Source organism: Poecilia formosa, unplaced genomic scaffold, assembly GCF_000485575.1.
Source record: "Poecilia formosa unplaced genomic scaffold, Poecilia_formosa-5.1.2 Scaffold416, whole genome shotgun sequence".
Lineage (NCBI taxonomy): Eukaryota > Metazoa > Chordata > Actinopteri > Cyprinodontiformes > Poeciliidae > Poecilia > Poecilia formosa.
In genome coordinates, this window is record NW_006800355.1 from 341381 (window position 1) to 359982 (window position 18602).

The 18602-nt window shown below is 39.6% G+C and overlaps 2 protein-coding genes across 2 annotated transcripts; one reads left to right on the forward strand and one right to left on the reverse strand.

Moving 5' to 3' along the window:
- Positions 1-6344: 6344 nt before the first annotated feature.
- Positions 6345-12528, forward strand: LOC103155209 (protein NipSnap homolog 2-like; the record flags this gene model as incomplete). Its single annotated transcript, XM_016663361.1, has 10 exons — positions 6345-6523; positions 6995-7134; positions 7222-7267; positions 8284-8378; positions 8693-8763; positions 8869-9009; positions 10069-10100; positions 10952-11046; positions 12138-12221; positions 12310-12528. Coding segments are annotated over 10 exons (948 nt in total), but the record flags the coding sequence as incomplete, so codon positions are not given.
- On the reverse strand, positions 12518-18433 carry psph (phosphoserine phosphatase). Its single transcript, XM_007576797.2, has 6 exons — positions 18245-18433; positions 17390-17533; positions 16129-16263; positions 14858-15003; positions 14624-14772; positions 12518-13806 (listed from the first exon to the last, which is right to left on the reverse strand). Exons 1-6 carry the CDS (start codon positions 18292-18294, stop codon positions 13696-13698), a joined length of 735 nt encoding a protein of 244 aa, XP_007576859.1. The 5' UTR covers positions 18295-18433; the 3' UTR covers positions 12518-13695.
- Positions 18434-18602: the final 169 nt, after the last annotated feature.

Consider the following 18602-nt stretch of genomic DNA (forward strand, 5'->3'; position numbering starts at 1 on the left):
AAAAGATTTAAAGTGGGCCTCTATTAGCTGCTACTTATCTTCACTTTTCTTGCCGTGTTTTGTTTTTAAGAGTTAAGAGTTCGTCCTACCGGTGGGTTGCAGGTCCAATGCCCCCATTCCGTCTGTCTCTATCTGTGGGCAAGACACTTCACCCTCCTTGCCTGCTGGTGGCGCCACTGAATGGCGACCTTGCTTCCATAGGTCTGTCCCAGATAACCTCGCTTACAGCCCGGTCTGGGCTTTCTTCCTTTCTCTTTTGGATTCTCTCTGGTAGATTTTCTACTGGGCCAATCAGTGAACAGAACGAGTTGTGAACGATGACATTGGTTTTCTGGGCAGTAAGTGCAAGAGCAAATGGTAAATGGACTGAATTTAAATAGAGCTTTTTGACCTCTTTACACTAGAGTCACATTCACCCATTCGCACGCATTTACACACAAATACGCAGATCGGTAGCCAATTTGGGGTTAAGTGCCCAGGGACACATCGAACCTACAACCTTCCGATGACACAGCCACAGTCGCCCCACCAAAGAATGCAAGCATGTTAAAAATGGAAGAAGAAAAAAAACAGACAACTTTATCCATCCATCCATCCATCCATCCATCCATCCATCCATCCATCCATTATCTTTACAAGCTTATCCCTGGTGAGGTCAAAGGGGTGCTGGTGCCCATCTCCAGAGGTCAGTGGGCCAGAGGTGGAGTAATACACCCAGCAGGGCAACACAGAGACAGACGGAACAAACACCCCTGCACACACACATAACTTAAGCGTTAAAAAACCCCACCAAGGTCAGGAAAATCCTTTAACTTTTTTGCTACCATCAGCCATGTTTCCTAACTCCAGAGAAGTTACGCATCGAAGTGCTCATTTTCTTATCTATATTAGATTATTGAAACATCAACAAAGGCTGATTCCTGGATATTAATCTACCTAATGCAAACACTATAAATGCCTTAGTGCCACTTTCTGCCACAAAACTGCACTCGCTCAACACGGAGCCCAGACAAGATAAGGTGGAAGACTGTAAACAGAACGTCCAAAGTATTTTCTCACACGTCCGGCTGCATTTCTTGGAAAGCTTTCGCCAGCGTGCACGTCTGTGATTCAGCCAAAGATAATAGGAGTATGGTGGGAGAAACTTCAGTGACAGCTAATCAGATAATGCTCCTTTGCGATGTTTAAATTGCAGAGGATCCACCCTGTGTGTGTGAGAGAGACCGGTGGCGGGGGCAAAGCCATATTAGTTGAAGAATGTGCATGTGTTTTAGTTTTTCTAAACTCTCAGATGAATGGCATCCCATGTTTTCTGGCACATTAGCAGAGAAATCATGTCAGCTGTTTTTACAGCTGCTCCTCTCAAAGCCTTGGTTTAGAGCAATTTATGCACTCAAAAACAAAATCCAAGGAATCAGGCTGGTGCCTAAACAATCAAAACGAGTGAGAATGTGAGTGGATAAGGTTACAGGCGACTGGCATAGATCACACTGTAATTTCTAATTATTTTAGAATAAATAAAGCAATGTCGAAGAAATATATTCAATTTTAGCATTGGGGGGGATTTATTTTCTATCCAGACTTCTAGACATATTGTAATTTTGTCCAGGGATTGAGTAATAAAACGACATTAATCATAATTGTATTCCGCGAACAATGCCAGGATAAGATCATAGTTTTTTTTTTGTTGTTTTTTGTTCACAATTTCTTAGCTAATCGTAAGAAGAAAATTCAGAAATCACAACTTCAAGCTCTGCCATGAGAAGCTTACATGACTGCATAACAACAGTAGCACAATTCACTGGCCACTTTATTCGGCAGGTTAAAGTGCTTCTTGAGTGAACCAGCCAGTAACACGGCAGCGACTCCATTATTTAGAAAGTCACGGTGAAGACGAGATGCCGAAGTTCACACCAGACAGGACTGGTCTGAGTTTTTCAGAAACTTCTGATTTACTACGATTTTCTCACACAAAATGAGAAAATATCCATTGTTGTGTGGACTAAAATTCCTTGAATGCATCAGAGCATAATGGTTAGACTGGTTCAGGATTATAGGACGGCTACAGTAGCTTAAATTATGACTCCGTACAACCAAGGTGTGCTGCATATCATCTCTGAACTCACAACACATTGAAACCTTGAGGCAGCTGGGCTGCTGCAGCAGCGGCGGTCCCCTTGGTGTCGCTCCCGCCGGTCCAGAACAGGGAAGTGCAATTTGAACAGGCTCCAAAATCAAACAATAACAGGGTTGAAAATTGTATCTGGTCCAAGAAGTCTGGATTCCAGCTGCAGCATCCAGATCTGGCATGGATCCATCCTGCCTTGTCTGAGTGGTTCAGGTTGGTGGTGGTGGTCTGGATGAAATGTTCCCGACTCACTTTGCTCCTTATTAGCAGTTGATCATTGTTTTAAAAAGCGTAACCTGTCAGAGTAACCATGTCTTCCCCTTTCTAACCATCTTCTGAAGGCCAGCAGGAAAACGTCATTAAGCTCATCTCAAACTGAACTCCAGTGACCTCTACAGGCACCACATCTGAGTCCAACAGGACACCTTTAGTATGGGGAGGAACAGGAACCCCAGCATGACGGAAGTGCAGCAGAAAAATCCGCAGCAACTATTTGATGCTATTATGTCAACATGGACCAAAATATCTGAGGAAAGTTTCTGATACGTGTCGAGGAAGACTTAAGGGAGCTATGAAGGCAAAACACTATTGAGCAACCGCTCTTTTGTTTTAACAGGGGCTTTAAAGTTGTTTTAAGACTCTGCAAAACATATTTCTCTGTGCTGATAATGGTGTGCATCATGTACAGCTGGAGTAGGGAAAGTGTTTTAGAGCTGTTCTCACTCCTTCCAATAATAAAATGTTTGTAAAACCATTCCATGTCCAGCTAAGTTTGGTAAAAATGCAGCTCAGACTGCTCTGAATAATCCTGACATTATAGCAGTTTCCACCTGCTGCTCTGCTTTATAATCCTTCTGGGTGTTGAAGTGGTTTTTGGGGAGTTATTTTTTATTTATTTATTTATTTATTTTTTCAATTTTAACAACAAAATCAAAAACCTAATAAAAACCTTTTGAATGAGTTGAACTGATTAAACATTTCACTGGGGGGCAAATTTACTGAAATCTTTCCATAAATGCAGCGTAGGTACTTTCCTTACTTGAATTTGGTTGGATACGGCCATTCTTTGAATTCCCAGACATATTCACATTTTACCTGTTGTTGTTCAAAAATGTTTCACCATGCACATACTCCTTCACGATTTATGTCTTTGAACTTAAAACAAATCCCTCCATAATTTCTGAATTCCTCCGGTGGTAAAGTAGCCAAGTGGGCTTCAGCAATGTGGTCCCCATTAAATTCATAGTCACTCTGTCAACCAATAAATCAATCTAAGCTGCGCCAAACTCCTCTTTTTTGCGGCAAACCCCAGTCACCCGCGTGCAGCTGCCTCCACCTGTGGTGACCGGCTCTTCCCGAAGGCTTCGGAGAAACAACGCCGCAGCTCGTCTGTTTCAGATCGGAATGAATGCAGTAAGACGTGCCGGCCGGGTTCTGATTCCCCTGTCAGAGTCAGGATCTTCTGTTTGGGACCTCAATGCTCTTCTAAATCATAATTTACTGTACCCTGCATGCCATCGAGTGAATAAAAGATACGTACGTGATATTACAAAATGGAGGTTCTGGGAAAAACAATTAAAATGCTCACTATTATAAGAAGCAACAGAATCATAATGTTCTTTAACGCAAGCTTCCAACTGGGATTATGGTGTTATATTCTCTTTATTCTTTATCATTTTTGCTTTTCGTAGCAATCTGATTTTGTTTGTCTTCTCACAAAAAGAAGCACTGGTTGTTCTCCAACAGTTTGACACAGTTTCTCTTCATGCAGAAATCAAAGCTTAGCAGCCTTATGTCACACAAAATGATCACTTACAGAAGGTTTTCATGCTGGTAAGCCATCTCAGATGTGATGAACTGAAGGTAGTTTATGAACTGGATTATAGCGCCATCCCATGTTCAAAAAATACCACATTTGCATTAAATTTTGCTCTGAATTTTATTAACTCTTAATTTTAAAAGATCCCGAATCGTTTACACAGCACCTTTCACAGTTTTTGGCATCACTAATTAAAAAAAAAAAAATGTGTCAAAAGCTAAGAAATGAATTTATGTTTAATTTGAGAATTAAATTTGGGGATATTTTTTCCACAAATGATCGATGCCTCATAGCCATCTTAATACAGTAAATTCAGACACACAATATTATGGAATAGCTGTGAGGTAAAGGTAAATGAAAACAGTGTTTGAGAGGAGATTAATCATCAATTTGGTACCAATAAATGCTTCCTTTACTGTGATTAAGTTGTTCTGTGTCTGGCATTTATGGAAAACAAGCAAGAAAAAAAAGCTAATTGAAAGAAAACCTTAAACCACCAAAACATCTTGCTGTGAAAGTGCATTTCTTCAGCAAAGGTGGGGAAGTTGGTCAGAGTTAATAGGAAGATGGATGGAGCCAAACACAAGCAGTCCTGGAAGAAAAACCTGTCAGAGGCTGTGAAAGACTTGAGACCAAGTAGACAACCACTTTCCAGTAGGACAACAACACTAAATAGCCCAGATAAGGACATTTTGTTTGACTGGTCCAGTCAAAGTCCAGACAGAAATGCAAGCAAAAATGTGTTGAGCGCAAAAAACTGAAGCTCACAGACATTTTCTGTGCTGTCTAAGACAAAATAAAGGGAGCAGTTTTATGTAAAATCAACGTTTTTGAGCTTTACAACATGTTATAATGTTACTCACTCTTCAAAAACATACCTGGAGTGTTGCCTTGATTCTTTCATGCATGTTTGAGAAATGTTTTAGTGTCCCATGGGAACTATTCAGCTGTCCAGAACGCCTGGTTGGACCAAGCACTAAGCCTGTCACAAATAAATAATAAAGCAATTAATCACATGATAAATTAAAGCAAAAGCAATAAATTCTATTTGCACAATTTATTGTTTTTCTCTTTCCACCTAAAACTGGATGACAAAAGTTTACAGTCTGGTGTTTTGGTCTCAAATAGTCCTTTTTTTATTAGGACAGTTTTGTTGACATTGACTTCATTACCAATTTTACTTATTTGTGTTTATTTCGATATTTAAAATGTCTTCCAGTTCCAGTGTTAAGTTGTTACGTTCTCGTTAGAATTTAACATTTATTGATCTTTGAGAATGTGTTCCTACATTATCAAGCCATTACCACTTGAAAATAGCCCAAAATAATATAATTATTTATCGCAATAATTTCTGGGACAATTTATCGTCCCAGCACCGCCTACTAGCATCACCTTCAAGGCGCAGCTCCTTCTCGGAGCTGCAGTTTCCAAGCTAATAGAGCCACTCTCCCTCCGTCAGACTCGCCAGCAGCAACATTATCTGAACTATTTATCAGTGAAACGCTGATAAAATCGTTAACAGGTTAATAGAGAAGCGCTGTGATGACTTCCTGAAGGCGGAGCTTCGGAAATAGCATGAGTTTTTAAAGCAACAGAGGCGTTAAATAAGGAAATACAACTTATTTTAAGTCATATAGTGTAAATAATTTTTTAAATAGCTGAAGGTAACAGAGTTTCTTGATTAAGCTTTAAAATGGCACTACACATAATACTGCTCCTTTAACAAGAATAGGTAAATATTTCAGTTTCAATATGTGCAAGGCTGACAAAAACTACTAATATGTTTCTGCAATTTAAGGAAAAAGTGGTTTTATGTAAAATAAAATCAATAATTAATTAAATACACTGTGGAATTATGAATATGCAACTAAATAATTAAATGTCACATGGAATAATTAATTCTAACTTCTTAAATAATACATTTCAATTGTAAAACCTTATTTTACAATTGAAAATAAGATTTCAATTATAAAATTGAAATCTTATTTCAATTTTACAATTGAAATGTATTATTTCATTTATTGGTTTATTTTTAAACCAATAAATATTTTTATTGGTTTAAAAATATTTGTCTTCCTCTATACTAGAATATATTACTTTGTGTTGATTTGTCAGATTAAAATCCAACAAAATTTCTTTTTTTTTTTTTTATTGAAGCAAATAGTGGATTTTTTATTTTATTTTGTTGAAGAAGATAGTGGATTTTGTTTTGTTTTTGTTCAAGGAGATAGTGGATTTTTTTTTATTTTTGTTGAAGCAGATAGTGGATTTTTTGTTTTTGTTGAAGCAGATAGTAGATTTTTTGGGGTTTTGTTGAAGCAGATAGTGGAATTTTTTTGTTGTTGAAGCAGATAGTGGATTTTTTGTTTTGTTTTTGTTGAAGCAGATAGTTGATGCTTTACGTTGTTTCGCCTGTGTAGAAGCGGAGCTCTGTCGCCACCTGGCGGTCAGAGGCGGTCACTGTCTGTGTTTCCTAAACTGAAGATGGCGACAGGAGTCCTTCAGAGAGTCCGCGGAGGCTTCACTCCGGCTAAAAACAGCGCTCTGTCAGCCGGAAACCTCTCTCTCTGGGTCAGGTGAGCAGTCACAGTCCTGGGCACCTGGCCGTCGTGTTTGCAGCTTATTACTTTGGCTGTTGTGTGAAATATTCACCCTGCTTTTCTGTGGCTACCATGAGCCTGATAAAGCTAACCCGCTGACTGTTAGCAAACCGGGATTGGCCTTCAGCTGTTGGTCACTGAAGATTTATCCCCTATTGATTTATCCCTGGAGGTGTGTGATAAAAGCTGCGTGTGTTGATTGGCAGACGTGAAATAACACCAGTCTCTGTCATATTTTGCCTTTAACCGTGTGTAGTGCTCAAGGTCAGCTTGTTACTTCTTGTTTAGCTTCATCATAAGAAATACACAGCTCTATTTATTTCAAGCAGCATGTGGGTCATCACCCTTCATGGAAATGCGCTAATATGCACTGTATACTTTTAAGCTGCATTGTCGCAGTTCCTGGTGTAGTCCTTCATCGTTTCACCCTGTGTGTTTTTGGTTCAGAGGATTTTCAGCATCCAACAGCAGAAACAGAGAGGACAGCTGGTTTAGGTCTCTGTTTGTCAGGAAGGTCGATCCCAGAAAAGACGCACACTCCACCTTGCTGACCAAAAACGAGGAAAGTAACCTCTACAAAATTCAGTGTAAGGTCCCCACATGAATATTGGCTCCTCGACTTTTAATGTGTCTAATAATAAGACCAATAATAATGACATGTCTTCCTTCGTCAGTCCATAATGTGAAGCCAGAGTGCCTGGATGACTACAATAAGCTGTGGTAAGTGTAATTATGACTAAAATATGTATATATTAGATTACTAAAATTAATCACAGTGCTTTGCAAAAAATATTCATGCCCTTCGCATTAGACTTTAGACTCTATCACTCAGGTCTTGTGGTTCTGGTCTACTCTTCATCCCCAGAGAGTGCCTGAGAAGATTGGTAATCACATCCTGCTGCGGTTTTTCACATAGTTTTAGGCCTGGACTTTGAGTAAGCCATTCCAACACAAGAAGATGTTTTGATTTTAACCCTTCTGTTGTACCTCTGGCTCATTTTCCTGCTGTAAGGAGAACCTCTTCCTCAGTCCAAAGTCTTTTGCCCCCTCCAGCATTTATCTATATTTAGCTCAATTAAACCTCCTATTTGTTTTCACCTGCTTGTGGTTCACTGCAAACACACTTCAGCACCTGTGTTTAGTAAAGACCAGATTAGTTATTGTTATGTTTATTGTTATGTCTGTGTTATGTTTGAACCTTGGAATGCAGTTCAGTAACATTAGCTTGTCTATATGTTCTCTATAGATGTTCCCTAACAAAGCTGAGGCCTTCATAGAATAGCAGTAGTCTTACTGAGCTTAAAACACACACAAGTGGACATTACTTGATAATCACTTTCGAAGACAATTGGTTGCCCTTCATTTTGTTTGGGGTATCAGAGTGGAAGGGGGCTAATTTAAAATACACAAACCTCTTTTCAGATTTTTGATGTTGGGGAAAAAAAATAGAAAACTGTGCGCCCTTTTAATAATTTTGCACTAGTGCGTTGCTCTCATACATAAACTCCAATATAATGCACAGAAGTTTACAGTTGTAATGCGAGAATATTGGGGGGGAAAAAAATGAAGTGATCTAAATACTTTTGCAAGGCTCTGCATGAAATCATTCTCAACTGTCTCAACATAATGCAGACTGAAGGATATGTATTTATGGTTAAAATCAGATTGTTGCTCAGATACTGCTGGTTAGAAGTTAGCTTTAGCGTTTAAACGTCACCTGTGCTCTCCTGTCGCAGCGAGGACGTTCTGCCCTCCATCCATGCTGATAAGTACTACCCCTGTGAGCTGGTGGGAACCTGGAATACCTGGTATGGAGAACAAGACCAGGCTGGTAGGATTACTAATAACAACACACAAATCTGCAGTATAAGCAGGGCTCTGCTCTTGCGCCTGGTTCTGCAATCAGCAGACAAGGCCTACTGCGTCAACATAAAATCCATCATTTACAGACAATAAACTGCCGGTTTGTAATTTATGATTGTTTGTTTGTGGATTTTTTTATATTTCTTTGTTTTTGTTTTTTTGTTGTTGTTGTTGTTTTGTTTTTTTGTTGTTGTTTTTTTTTTGTTAAAATTGTAACTTCGCTGAACTAACTTTCCACCTGGTTATAGTTGAACTGCTGCTAATGAGAAGTCGTTTCTGCAGTTCATCTGTGGCGCTACAGAGGCGGCTACCCTGCTCTGACTGAGGTCATGAACAAGCTCCGGCAGAATAAGGTGACCTCCGTTTCCTGCGCTTTACCTCCGTTTTTTGCTCTCGTTTCATCGCCCGCCCAATAAAGTCAAAGTAAATCTCACGGATCCGTGTCTGTCGGACGCCAGGAGTTCACAGCGTACAGGAAGGAGCGCGGGAAGATGCTGCTGTCGCGCAGGAACCAGCTCCTGCTGGAGTTCAGCTTCTGGAACGAGCCCGTCCCCCGGGAAGGCCCCAACATTTACGAGCTCAGGTCTTATCAGCTCAGGGTGAGGAACGCCGCCAACACGCCATCGCAGCAGCGGTGCTCTGTGCTCAGAGTCGTCGCTGCACTGGGTCACAGGAGGAGACTGCAGAAATGTAGCTGACTGCAGGATCTGTTTGCACTGATGAAATTAGGCAAATCTCCTTTAAATATCCACACTCAAACTCATCAGGAGTATCGCTGTTTGTGTTTACTTAGCGATTTAGTTTATATTAAACTTCAAAACTCCAATATCAGCATTATTCTGTTCATTTTGAGCTTTTATTAACTTTTTTTTAATCAATTTTCTTCAGTGAAATTCAGTGATTCTTTTAACAAAAAACATTTCATTTTGTTTTGTAGATTTCATCTAATCCACATAGGGTCAAAATTAGACACACAAGTTAAGATATATACACAAATTCATTATCTTCAAGCCTGTATGAAGATTTTTTTACTCTTTACTCGATTTTTGAAGTTGAAGGCTCCATTATTATGCCACACTGAAAAAGGGAACATTTAAAGTAAATGAATAAGAGCCCAAAATATAGCTACAATCTTTACAGATGTTAACAAAGTCTCTTTTTCACGCCTTACTTTTTATAGTGAAATCAGTTTGCAACATTTTCTTCTGTGACACTTCTCACAAAACTATTTCTAGTTTTATCTGAAGCTCTGTTGCGTTCATCAGACCAAATAAAGGAAGAACTCCCCTGGTTGGTCCATTTAGCCCCCACGCATTTGGATTTTTTTATAAACATTTTCAGTAGTTGATCACGTAGATCCGCTCAGAACCAACCCCTCTCTTGCAGATTAAGTTCTCCTTTCTAATCTGAAAGGTCAGCCTTCATCTAGCTGTGCTCCCCCTGCAACATGTGAAAAATGCCCTCCATTACTACCTGGTCTCGGGCTGAGGTTATATCTGAGAAACGGCAGGAAACGTCTTGTCTTAAACCCAGTCGGGTGATTGAAGAAGCCTTCACGTGTCGTTATTCTTCCACCTTAATGTATTTAATCTGGAAAGAAGTTTTGAACACTGTTTTATTGCAATAAGGAATGTTGTGTTTTCTCCCTCCTCCTGCAGCCAGGAACCATGATCGAGTGGGGTAATTACTGGTAAGGCAGCCTGAATTCACTTGACTCATTGAACTGTAGTTACAGAGCAGTTGCAGCACATGAACCCTCTCTCATTACACTGTCATTAACAAGAGATATTCCCCCGGAGACGCTTCGTATTTGAAGCTGCGCTGTAACTGAGATTAGATCTCAAGTGAAGCTGTTTGCTTGACGGATTTGTACATAATAAAAGAGACGTTACTTTAAGCAGCCGTCTTCTTAATGACAAATGACAGCATAATTGAGGCAGCTAAAGATTTTTTTTCCAATAAAAATCGTTCTGTCAACACATCTAGCGCAGTTTTTATATACTTTAGTGCAACGAAATGAGGTGTAGCTACTTTTCTAACGTGACGCCTCGTATTTCATTCTGTCTCTGGTGGGGGAGAAATATATCCACACTACTCTAAGGCTGGTTAATATTGCCTTTTTGTTGCTTTTCTGGTTGCTTTAATTCGCCGTTATTTGAGGAACCCCCTGTAGACCTATAAATAATGTCAGTAAAGCTATTTAAAGCAATTTCAACGTAATTTGTGTAGGCGACAGCTTAAAGTTCTGCTTCAAGTTACAACAACACGTAGAAATGAGCCTTCAGAGTTTAACAGTCGCGATCTGAAAACGCGTGTTTGCGTTGGGGCGAGCGTAATGAGGCTAAAACATTCCTTTCACAGCAGCTCACTCAACCTGGCCCGCGTTAGGGTTCAGGGCAGCTCACTGATCGATCAGGTTAATGCCAGTTTTCAGACGGGGAGCCAGAGTTAATTGAGACATGAGGAGAGTTTATGATCTTTTGAGGAAGGTTTGGTGTGTTTTGGCGCCGGTTACGACTCGAGCTGCTTCTTGTCCTGCAGGGCCAGAGCAATCCGATACCGCCAGCGCAACAGAGAGGCCGTGGGAGGGTTTTTCTCCCAGATCGGTGACCTTTACATGGTCCATCACCTTTGGGGTATGACTGAACACAAGCAGGGCCAAGTTTACATCACTTCACCTATTAACCGATTTGTTTTTTTCTTTTTAATATTGTAAGCTAAATTAGACCTCCAGACTTGTTAAAAGGCCTCACATTGGTTACATAAATCTTGCATTAGGATTTCTGACAAAATAAGCAGAATATAATCCTAAAAATTTAACTTGTATAAGAAATGTTTATGGCTCTATAAAGGCAGTTATAATTAGCTGAGATCATTTTATTGGCCCTCATACGGAAACATAAACTATCAATGCTAGCAAACTTTGTTTGTGTCTTTAAGAAAGGCGTTGAACTACGAAGGCTAACGCAGCGTGACATCACTGGGATACGGCTAAGAACCATAAAACTAAAATTAATAAGAAGACGGACACTTAAATACTGCCTTGTTGAAAATAGTAGCAAATTGGCATCAATTCTTATTTCCATCACTCTTTTTGACAGAAAATGTTTGTATATGACAAATAATTAACCAACCCAGCAGTAAGCATGCTACTTATCCTCCAGAAAACCTGCTAAGCCCAGTGGCAGTCATCTAGCGGCCTGCCATTGTTTTTGAGTTAAATGTTTAATGTTGACAGAAAATTTGAAAAATTACTTTGTAATTATGTTATTATGAGGCATTACTAAAAAAATACCTAAATTCCAACTGTAAAGTCTTAAAAAAAGAAGTCGAACAATAAAAACGTAAATCAGTAAACGATGCTTAGCCTGGTGGAGGTTCAAATAAAGCCTGGTGGTCTGCCACCAGGCTTTATTTTATATTTTTTGTTATAACGTTGTGGAATTGTATCCCTAAGTAAAGATTGTATGTTAAATTTTTCTGTGGAGTTTAATCATTAAGGTAATACATTTTGTGTAAAAACGTTGAATCAAACTGTTTCTGGTCTCATGAAATGTTCAAACTTTCTGAGAAGCTCAAGTCTGGATTTTTAATATTTGAAAGGAATAATCATAAACAAACAGGAACAAACTCTTCAGATGTATTACTGTGTCTTTTAATGAACTAAATCATCTTTTCTGACTGTATTCTAATTTATCAAGTTGTCCCTTTACTGTTTGACTCGCAGCTTACAAAGACCTTCTGTCCCGGGAAGCCACCAGGAACGCCGTGTGGCAGCAGGAGGGCTGGCATGAAGTGGTGTATTACACCGGTGAGCTAAATGAAACCCTTCGTACTCCAGCTACTGTGGTTTTCCTTACGTCACCCTGATGAACCTCTCCATGTATCCCTCTCTGCAGTCCCTCTCATTCAGCACATGGATTCTAGGATCATGATCCCAACTAAAGCTTCTCCGCTGCAGTAAGGAGGGACGATCTGTTATCAAGCCGCCCCCCTTTCAAATGTTACATTTCTTCTCTGAATCGCCATCATGGGTCCAACTTTCTGTCAGTGCTACCAAAAAAAAGCAAAAAACAACAAAAAAAAAGCCCTCTTTTTGTTTTTTTTCTTTATAACGTCAAGAATCCACTCCTAAAAGCATCTGCATTTCAATTCAAACTGATGCGGACGGTAGCGTGCTCTCGGTGGCAGACGGCCGAAATGAACCAAATTGAAACCTCCTGATTGTCACATGCAACGTCTCGTGCCACGTTAAAAAGCGGGCCAGAAGAAGAGCTCGTCTCCAGTTTAGGAAGCAACAAAAGTTACTTGAGAAAGTGCAAGCGTGTAAAAAGAACGGCGAGGTGTTGAAATTCATCGCTCAGTGCGGCAGCCATTTATTTATTTAATGTAGAGTACATTGTGTTTAAATGTGTTGACAAAGTGACTCTTTGACGTAAGCTGATCGACATGAGACCTCTAATTTAAGAACATACATTTCAGTGACCTATAAAGGCGCTAAAGTCAGACATGCTGTACAATGCAGATATCAGAATTTTATATTTGTTGTCTGTTACAAACACTCCAGGTTCTTTTCTGTGTTTTATTCTTACGTTTCCTGTTAAAGCGATGTTACCTCTTCCCGGTGCTGTGTTTGTAACTTTTTTTTCCTGATGAGACGGCATGCGTGGTTTTAAAAGTCTGTTTTTGATCAAACATTTCTTAACCGTGTAGAAAAAGCGTGGGAACCTGTTTTCCATCAGCGGTCGGGTGAATCTGGTAGGAGGGATGCTGCGTTGTACTGTAATAATGGCTGATTTATCATTAAGGGATCCACATTTATCATTTTGTTTTTAAGAAGAAATATTGTTAAGGAGAGAATGGAAAGAAATTAAAAATCATTCAGACATTCTTTACAGCACCTTCTGGTCTTTAATTGGGATTCTCCTTAAAGGACTGAAGTCGCCACAGTTATTGACAGTCAAGTCGGGTTACAGCTCTCTTAGTACTGAACACATTGCTAGTACAGTTCTCATTGCATATGCCGTTATATAATGCCTACAAGTTATTGGATTCTGATGAGAAAAGTGCAAAAACACTAAAACCTAATGTCCACGCACACAGTGTTTGGTTACTTTTTTTTTAGTACAAAAAAACGACAACATTGAAGTGAGGTTTGTCTAGTGTAAATACTTCTGTTCATAAAAAAGTCTACTGAGTGTGTACTGGATAAAAAGCTTGACTGGCACACCTTTGGGTGCAAATATATAAAAGGTTAAATTAGTAACGGAACTCCTATAGCATATTTAAATCTTCTCCAGTTCCTTGAGCAGCTCATCGAAGCTCGTCACATACCAGGAACTTCTCTCCTTGACTTGAGCTCTGACGACATTCCCGCCAAATCCAATGAAAGCATTCTGAAGAAGAAAAGAGTGGATATTTTTATGGAAAAGGCTACTAATGCTAAAGATGCATCACTGGTGAGCGCAATAGGCTGATTTATACCCTGATCAACTTAAAACTCTTCCCTTTTTGATCTGTGAACAAGGTTTACACCCGATGGTGTAGGTGAGCGCCATCAGGCCAGGCTAACAACGCTAACTAGTGTGGAAGCTAACTGGGTAAAGAACGCTAGAAGTTGCTTTCAGTGTCGGTGAAGTATTAAAAGAAAATTAGGTCACAGTAAGAAGCTATTAAATGTAAACTTTTTTATGTGAGGTCACATCTTTGAGAAAAAGACCAAACTGTCAGCAAATAACAGAAAAACTGCTCTATATTTTTCTTTTTATCTTTTAACCTCTGATGGAAAACGCTGGACATCAAAATGTGGAAACCTTTAGAAAATCTCAGGTTTATGGTTTTAGTAATGCTAGATGCAGTAACTGCTAATATAAAATGCTAATAACTTAAGTGTTAAGAAAACCCTATTTTAAAGCAACCACTTTATAAAAAAGCACCATTTGTTCCTTACATTTATATGAATAATGAACAGCAACAGCAGGAAAAAATAGATAATGTTAAAAAAGATATACTATTAAGCCCAAAAATATTCACACCCCTGGCAGTCACAGATGTAAAGTGATGTTACAGTTTTATAGCAAGAGAATCAAAATCAAATGTGGGATCAGGAACTCAAAGCATTGCAAAATTCAGAAACTGGCTTTACAGTTTCTTAACTTTATAAAATTCTGATCTCTAACATATTAAAGCAGATCTTCTCCAGCGAACACTTACAGCTGGGGGACAGGCCTCCAGGTCAGTGGCTCCGTCTCCGATCATCACCACCGTTTCGAAGCCGTACTGCTCCTTCAGCATGCTTATCACTTTTCCTTTGCCGCCGCTCTCAGCTGTGGGCTGAGTTTCGTCAAAACCGGCGTATTCACCTGCAAGTTCAGTTGGAGATTAGACACGGACACAAAACCTGAAAGAGCTGAAAGGACAGAGACGAGCGTTGGACCCGGTTCTCACCATTGAAGTAGAACTTGAATCGGTTGGCGTAGACGTGGTGCAGGGGGATGTTTAGCTGAGAAGCCACGTGTTCGACGATGCAGCGAAATCCACCGGAAATGAGGAACACCTTTATGTTGCGCTTGTGCAGACGGTCCACGAGCTCCCTGGACAAAAATGAAAAGCGTTTGTCAACTATATGGAGAACTGAAGAAAAATAAATAAATAAAACTCGTAAGGATTTTTGACAGGAAAATGTTTATTTATTAAATGCTTCTTTTCAGTTAACATATCAACTCATTCTTTTATTATTTCTCAACAAATTCTGTGTAGTATTGATACAGAGATGGGAAAGTACTTCCCAGCTGCTTCCACGTAACTTAAGAGGGAAAGTTAGTAGCAAGGCGCAGCTCACTGGGCAATTCTGACAGTTAACAAGCCTGAAGAATAAAGGTTTGTGTTAACAATACCAAAGCGGAAAGATATCAGCAAACCCCGTAAGAAGCAATTGTTGTGGCCTGTCAACCTGGGAAGGATTATTAGGCCATTTATAAATCAACAGGAAGTCTGTCATTTTATACTGAGAATCATTTCACTGGAGTGAATGTCAAGTTTACCTTACAGTGGTGCAACTATAATTGATTTAGAGTATTTGAGCCTGAATGAAACAGAAAAATCAACTGATATGTCTCAGCACGGCTTAATATAACTTCAGAAGTGAAGAATTTTCTTCACACATTTCAGTTGTACATTTTTGAAAGATGCCCATATTTACCTCAAAGAACTAATGGAACACCGTTTTTAGTGTTCAAAGCATAATATTAGTTGATCACTTGTACCCGCTTCAACTTTTAAAGTACTTTTTCAGCTTTTGATTTGTTTTAATACTATATTTCTAAGTTGGCTCCATAGTTGGTTTTGAACTATGTATCAACTGGTTAATAAGAGCTGAGTAGATTAACGGCCCCAAAATGGTTTCGTTGGACACAGTACCCAGTCCGCATGGATTTATTCATAATGTTTAAACTTTAAGACATCAATTACTGCCATTACCAAAGCAGGAATGGAAATATGAGCTAAATTTACCTGGACCTGGTTTTGAAAAAAACTATGCATCACAAAAAAAAAAAAAAAATCCAAGTCATATCACAGAACAGCAACAACAAAATACCTGCATAGCATATACATGTAACATCCAGTTTGTTCTTTACACTTGGATCCAATGTTTCTGCACGCAGTGGAAAACAAAGTCTGCTGAATTGATTTACTCTATCAGCTCTCCACACACTTACTTTATGCCTGGAGTCAGCTGAGGCGGGTGATCCGTTATGAGTTTGTTTACTTGTTCTCTGGAACACCGGATGATGGACAGACGCTCAGTAAGGGCCTTCTTGAACGTCATCGAGCCGCCCATGGCTTTACGAGTCCTAAAATGTCAGAGTGGATTTGGTTAATATCTACTAATATGGTTCATTTTAGGAAGACGGGCTAAATAAACATACAGATGTGTTGAGGACAGAATGTGAACAGATGCAGCACCTTGCAGAAACATCCTGTAAACATCTGGACATTTTATCGAGAGATGTGAACGAAAGATATGTGTAGGACTTTTGTTACAGTTTTTTTTAATGTACATAAATACTAAAGAAATTTTAATTTATGGTATTTGGATTTTAATGGGATTCATTGTGAGGTTAAAGGAAAATGATCTGAGGTTTTCAGTTTTGCAAGTAAAAAGAAATCTGGAAACTGACTTTTATTTGCGTTCAACCTCCTTTACTTTGATGCATCTAAATAAAATCCAGAGCAAGTTGCTGCCACTTAATTATGCAATTAGAAAGAAGAAAGTCATAGCTGAAGGTGAGCTGTGACGAGAGAGGTCCTTCTTGGAGTTTGCCACAAGTGATCTGATCAGATGAAACCAAAAGTGACGTTTTTGCCTATACAAAACTAAATGTGGCGAAAACTAACACTGCACATGACCCCAATGCTGGTGGTGGTAGCATCATGCTATGGGGTTTCCTTTCTACGGTAAGGACAGGGAAACAGGTCAGAGTTGAACTTTCTTGTCTCTTGCGAAGAAAACATGTTAGAGGCTGTTGAAGACTTAAAACTGGTACAGTCCAAACTAAGGTAAAGCTTCGTTTAAACAAACTCGTGTTAAAATTGTCCTGTTAACATCCAGACCAAATTTGAATTTAGCAGCTGTGGAAAGACTTAAACACTGATGCCAAGAGAAAGTCCCCATCTAATCGAGGGGTCAAAGAGTTTAGCAAAGAACTCTCTGACCCCTTGAATAAAAGCATCAGTTTAGATGTGCAAAGCTCCTAGAAATATACTCCAATGATTTGTGGCTCTCGCTGAGAGGAAGGTGCAGCTTGCACTGAAAGGTGTGTGGGAGGGGGGGGAAAATCATAGTTGGTCTATCATATACACCCCCAATTTAAAAAAATCAATTGGCATCTGTTGGAATACGTAGCATGGCAGAATGTGGAAGACCTAAAAGAGTAGAAGTACTTCTGCAAAGGTGTGCGTGAAAAGCGGATTACGTACATCTCTCTGACCGCATCCCCCACCCCACAGAACTTGGCCAGTTCATCGATGCCTTCTTCTCTGATGACCGTGCTGTCCACATCGAAGCAGACAGCATCTGCTCTCCTGAAGAGCTCCTTTGTCTCCTGCATAGTTGTCATCGTGCTGGGGAGGGAGACAAAAATTCAACATGAGACGAGCAGCAGTGCTATTAAGCCTGGTCATTCAGACTGGGGATGTCAGGTGACATGAAGAGCTAACACTGGGAAGTCATCTGGGCAGTCTGTTACTGTGCTGTTGGTTTAAGGGGACATCTCTTATGCTTGATTTCCTCCTGCATGCTGAGGACGCCGTTTCACCGTTGGAGCAGAAAACTAAGCTATTCACTGAAATACCTATATGTGCAAACTGTGTATCTATCTGACATTAAAAAAAATAACAAACGAGTCTACAACGCAATAATTTGAACTAGAAAAGGCGTTAAAAGTAGTTAACAATTAAAGAAGCCGGGAGGACTGGTGGATGGACATCTTCTGTCTCTGTTGCATCACCCCCAATGCGGCATGCTGAAGACTAAAGGTTCACCCTAACCCTAACCCGTAACAAAAGAGAAAAGAATAACACTCGTGAACGCTGCTGCTACTATTACTCTTCGTATGTAACATATCAAAGCTTTAGTCGACACGGAGAGCCTCTGGAATGTCTTTCCATTTGTATACGGGGGTTGACTTTTACCTACCTACACCTCCAGATCTTCTATTGCAGCCGTGAGCAGTAATAAACTACATAACCCTGCACCACAGGGTTATGTACACCATAGTACATAACACCATAGTAGTCATAAATGTGGAATATTGCGTTGCTCTTTATACATACCGAAAAAGAAGAGGGTTGATCAGGCACGAGAATGCTGGTCGCTTTAACATGAACCGACTGGGACCGCTCTCAATGGGCTCACCGACGAGGAAGAGACGAGCCAGACGACTGACCAATCAGAGAGAAGCCGACAAGGTTCCCGCCCACTCAACCGCTGGCTCGCTGCCATGGCGACCTCAACGGTCAAATACTATGCGTTAGCAAAGCCGAAAAAAATTACAAAACGGTTGGAAAACTTGTTAGGCATATTATCAATTGATGTAACAAAAATAAACTCAAATAAGTTTGAACTTAAATTAAATTTATATATATATATATATATATATATATATATATATATATATATATATATATATAT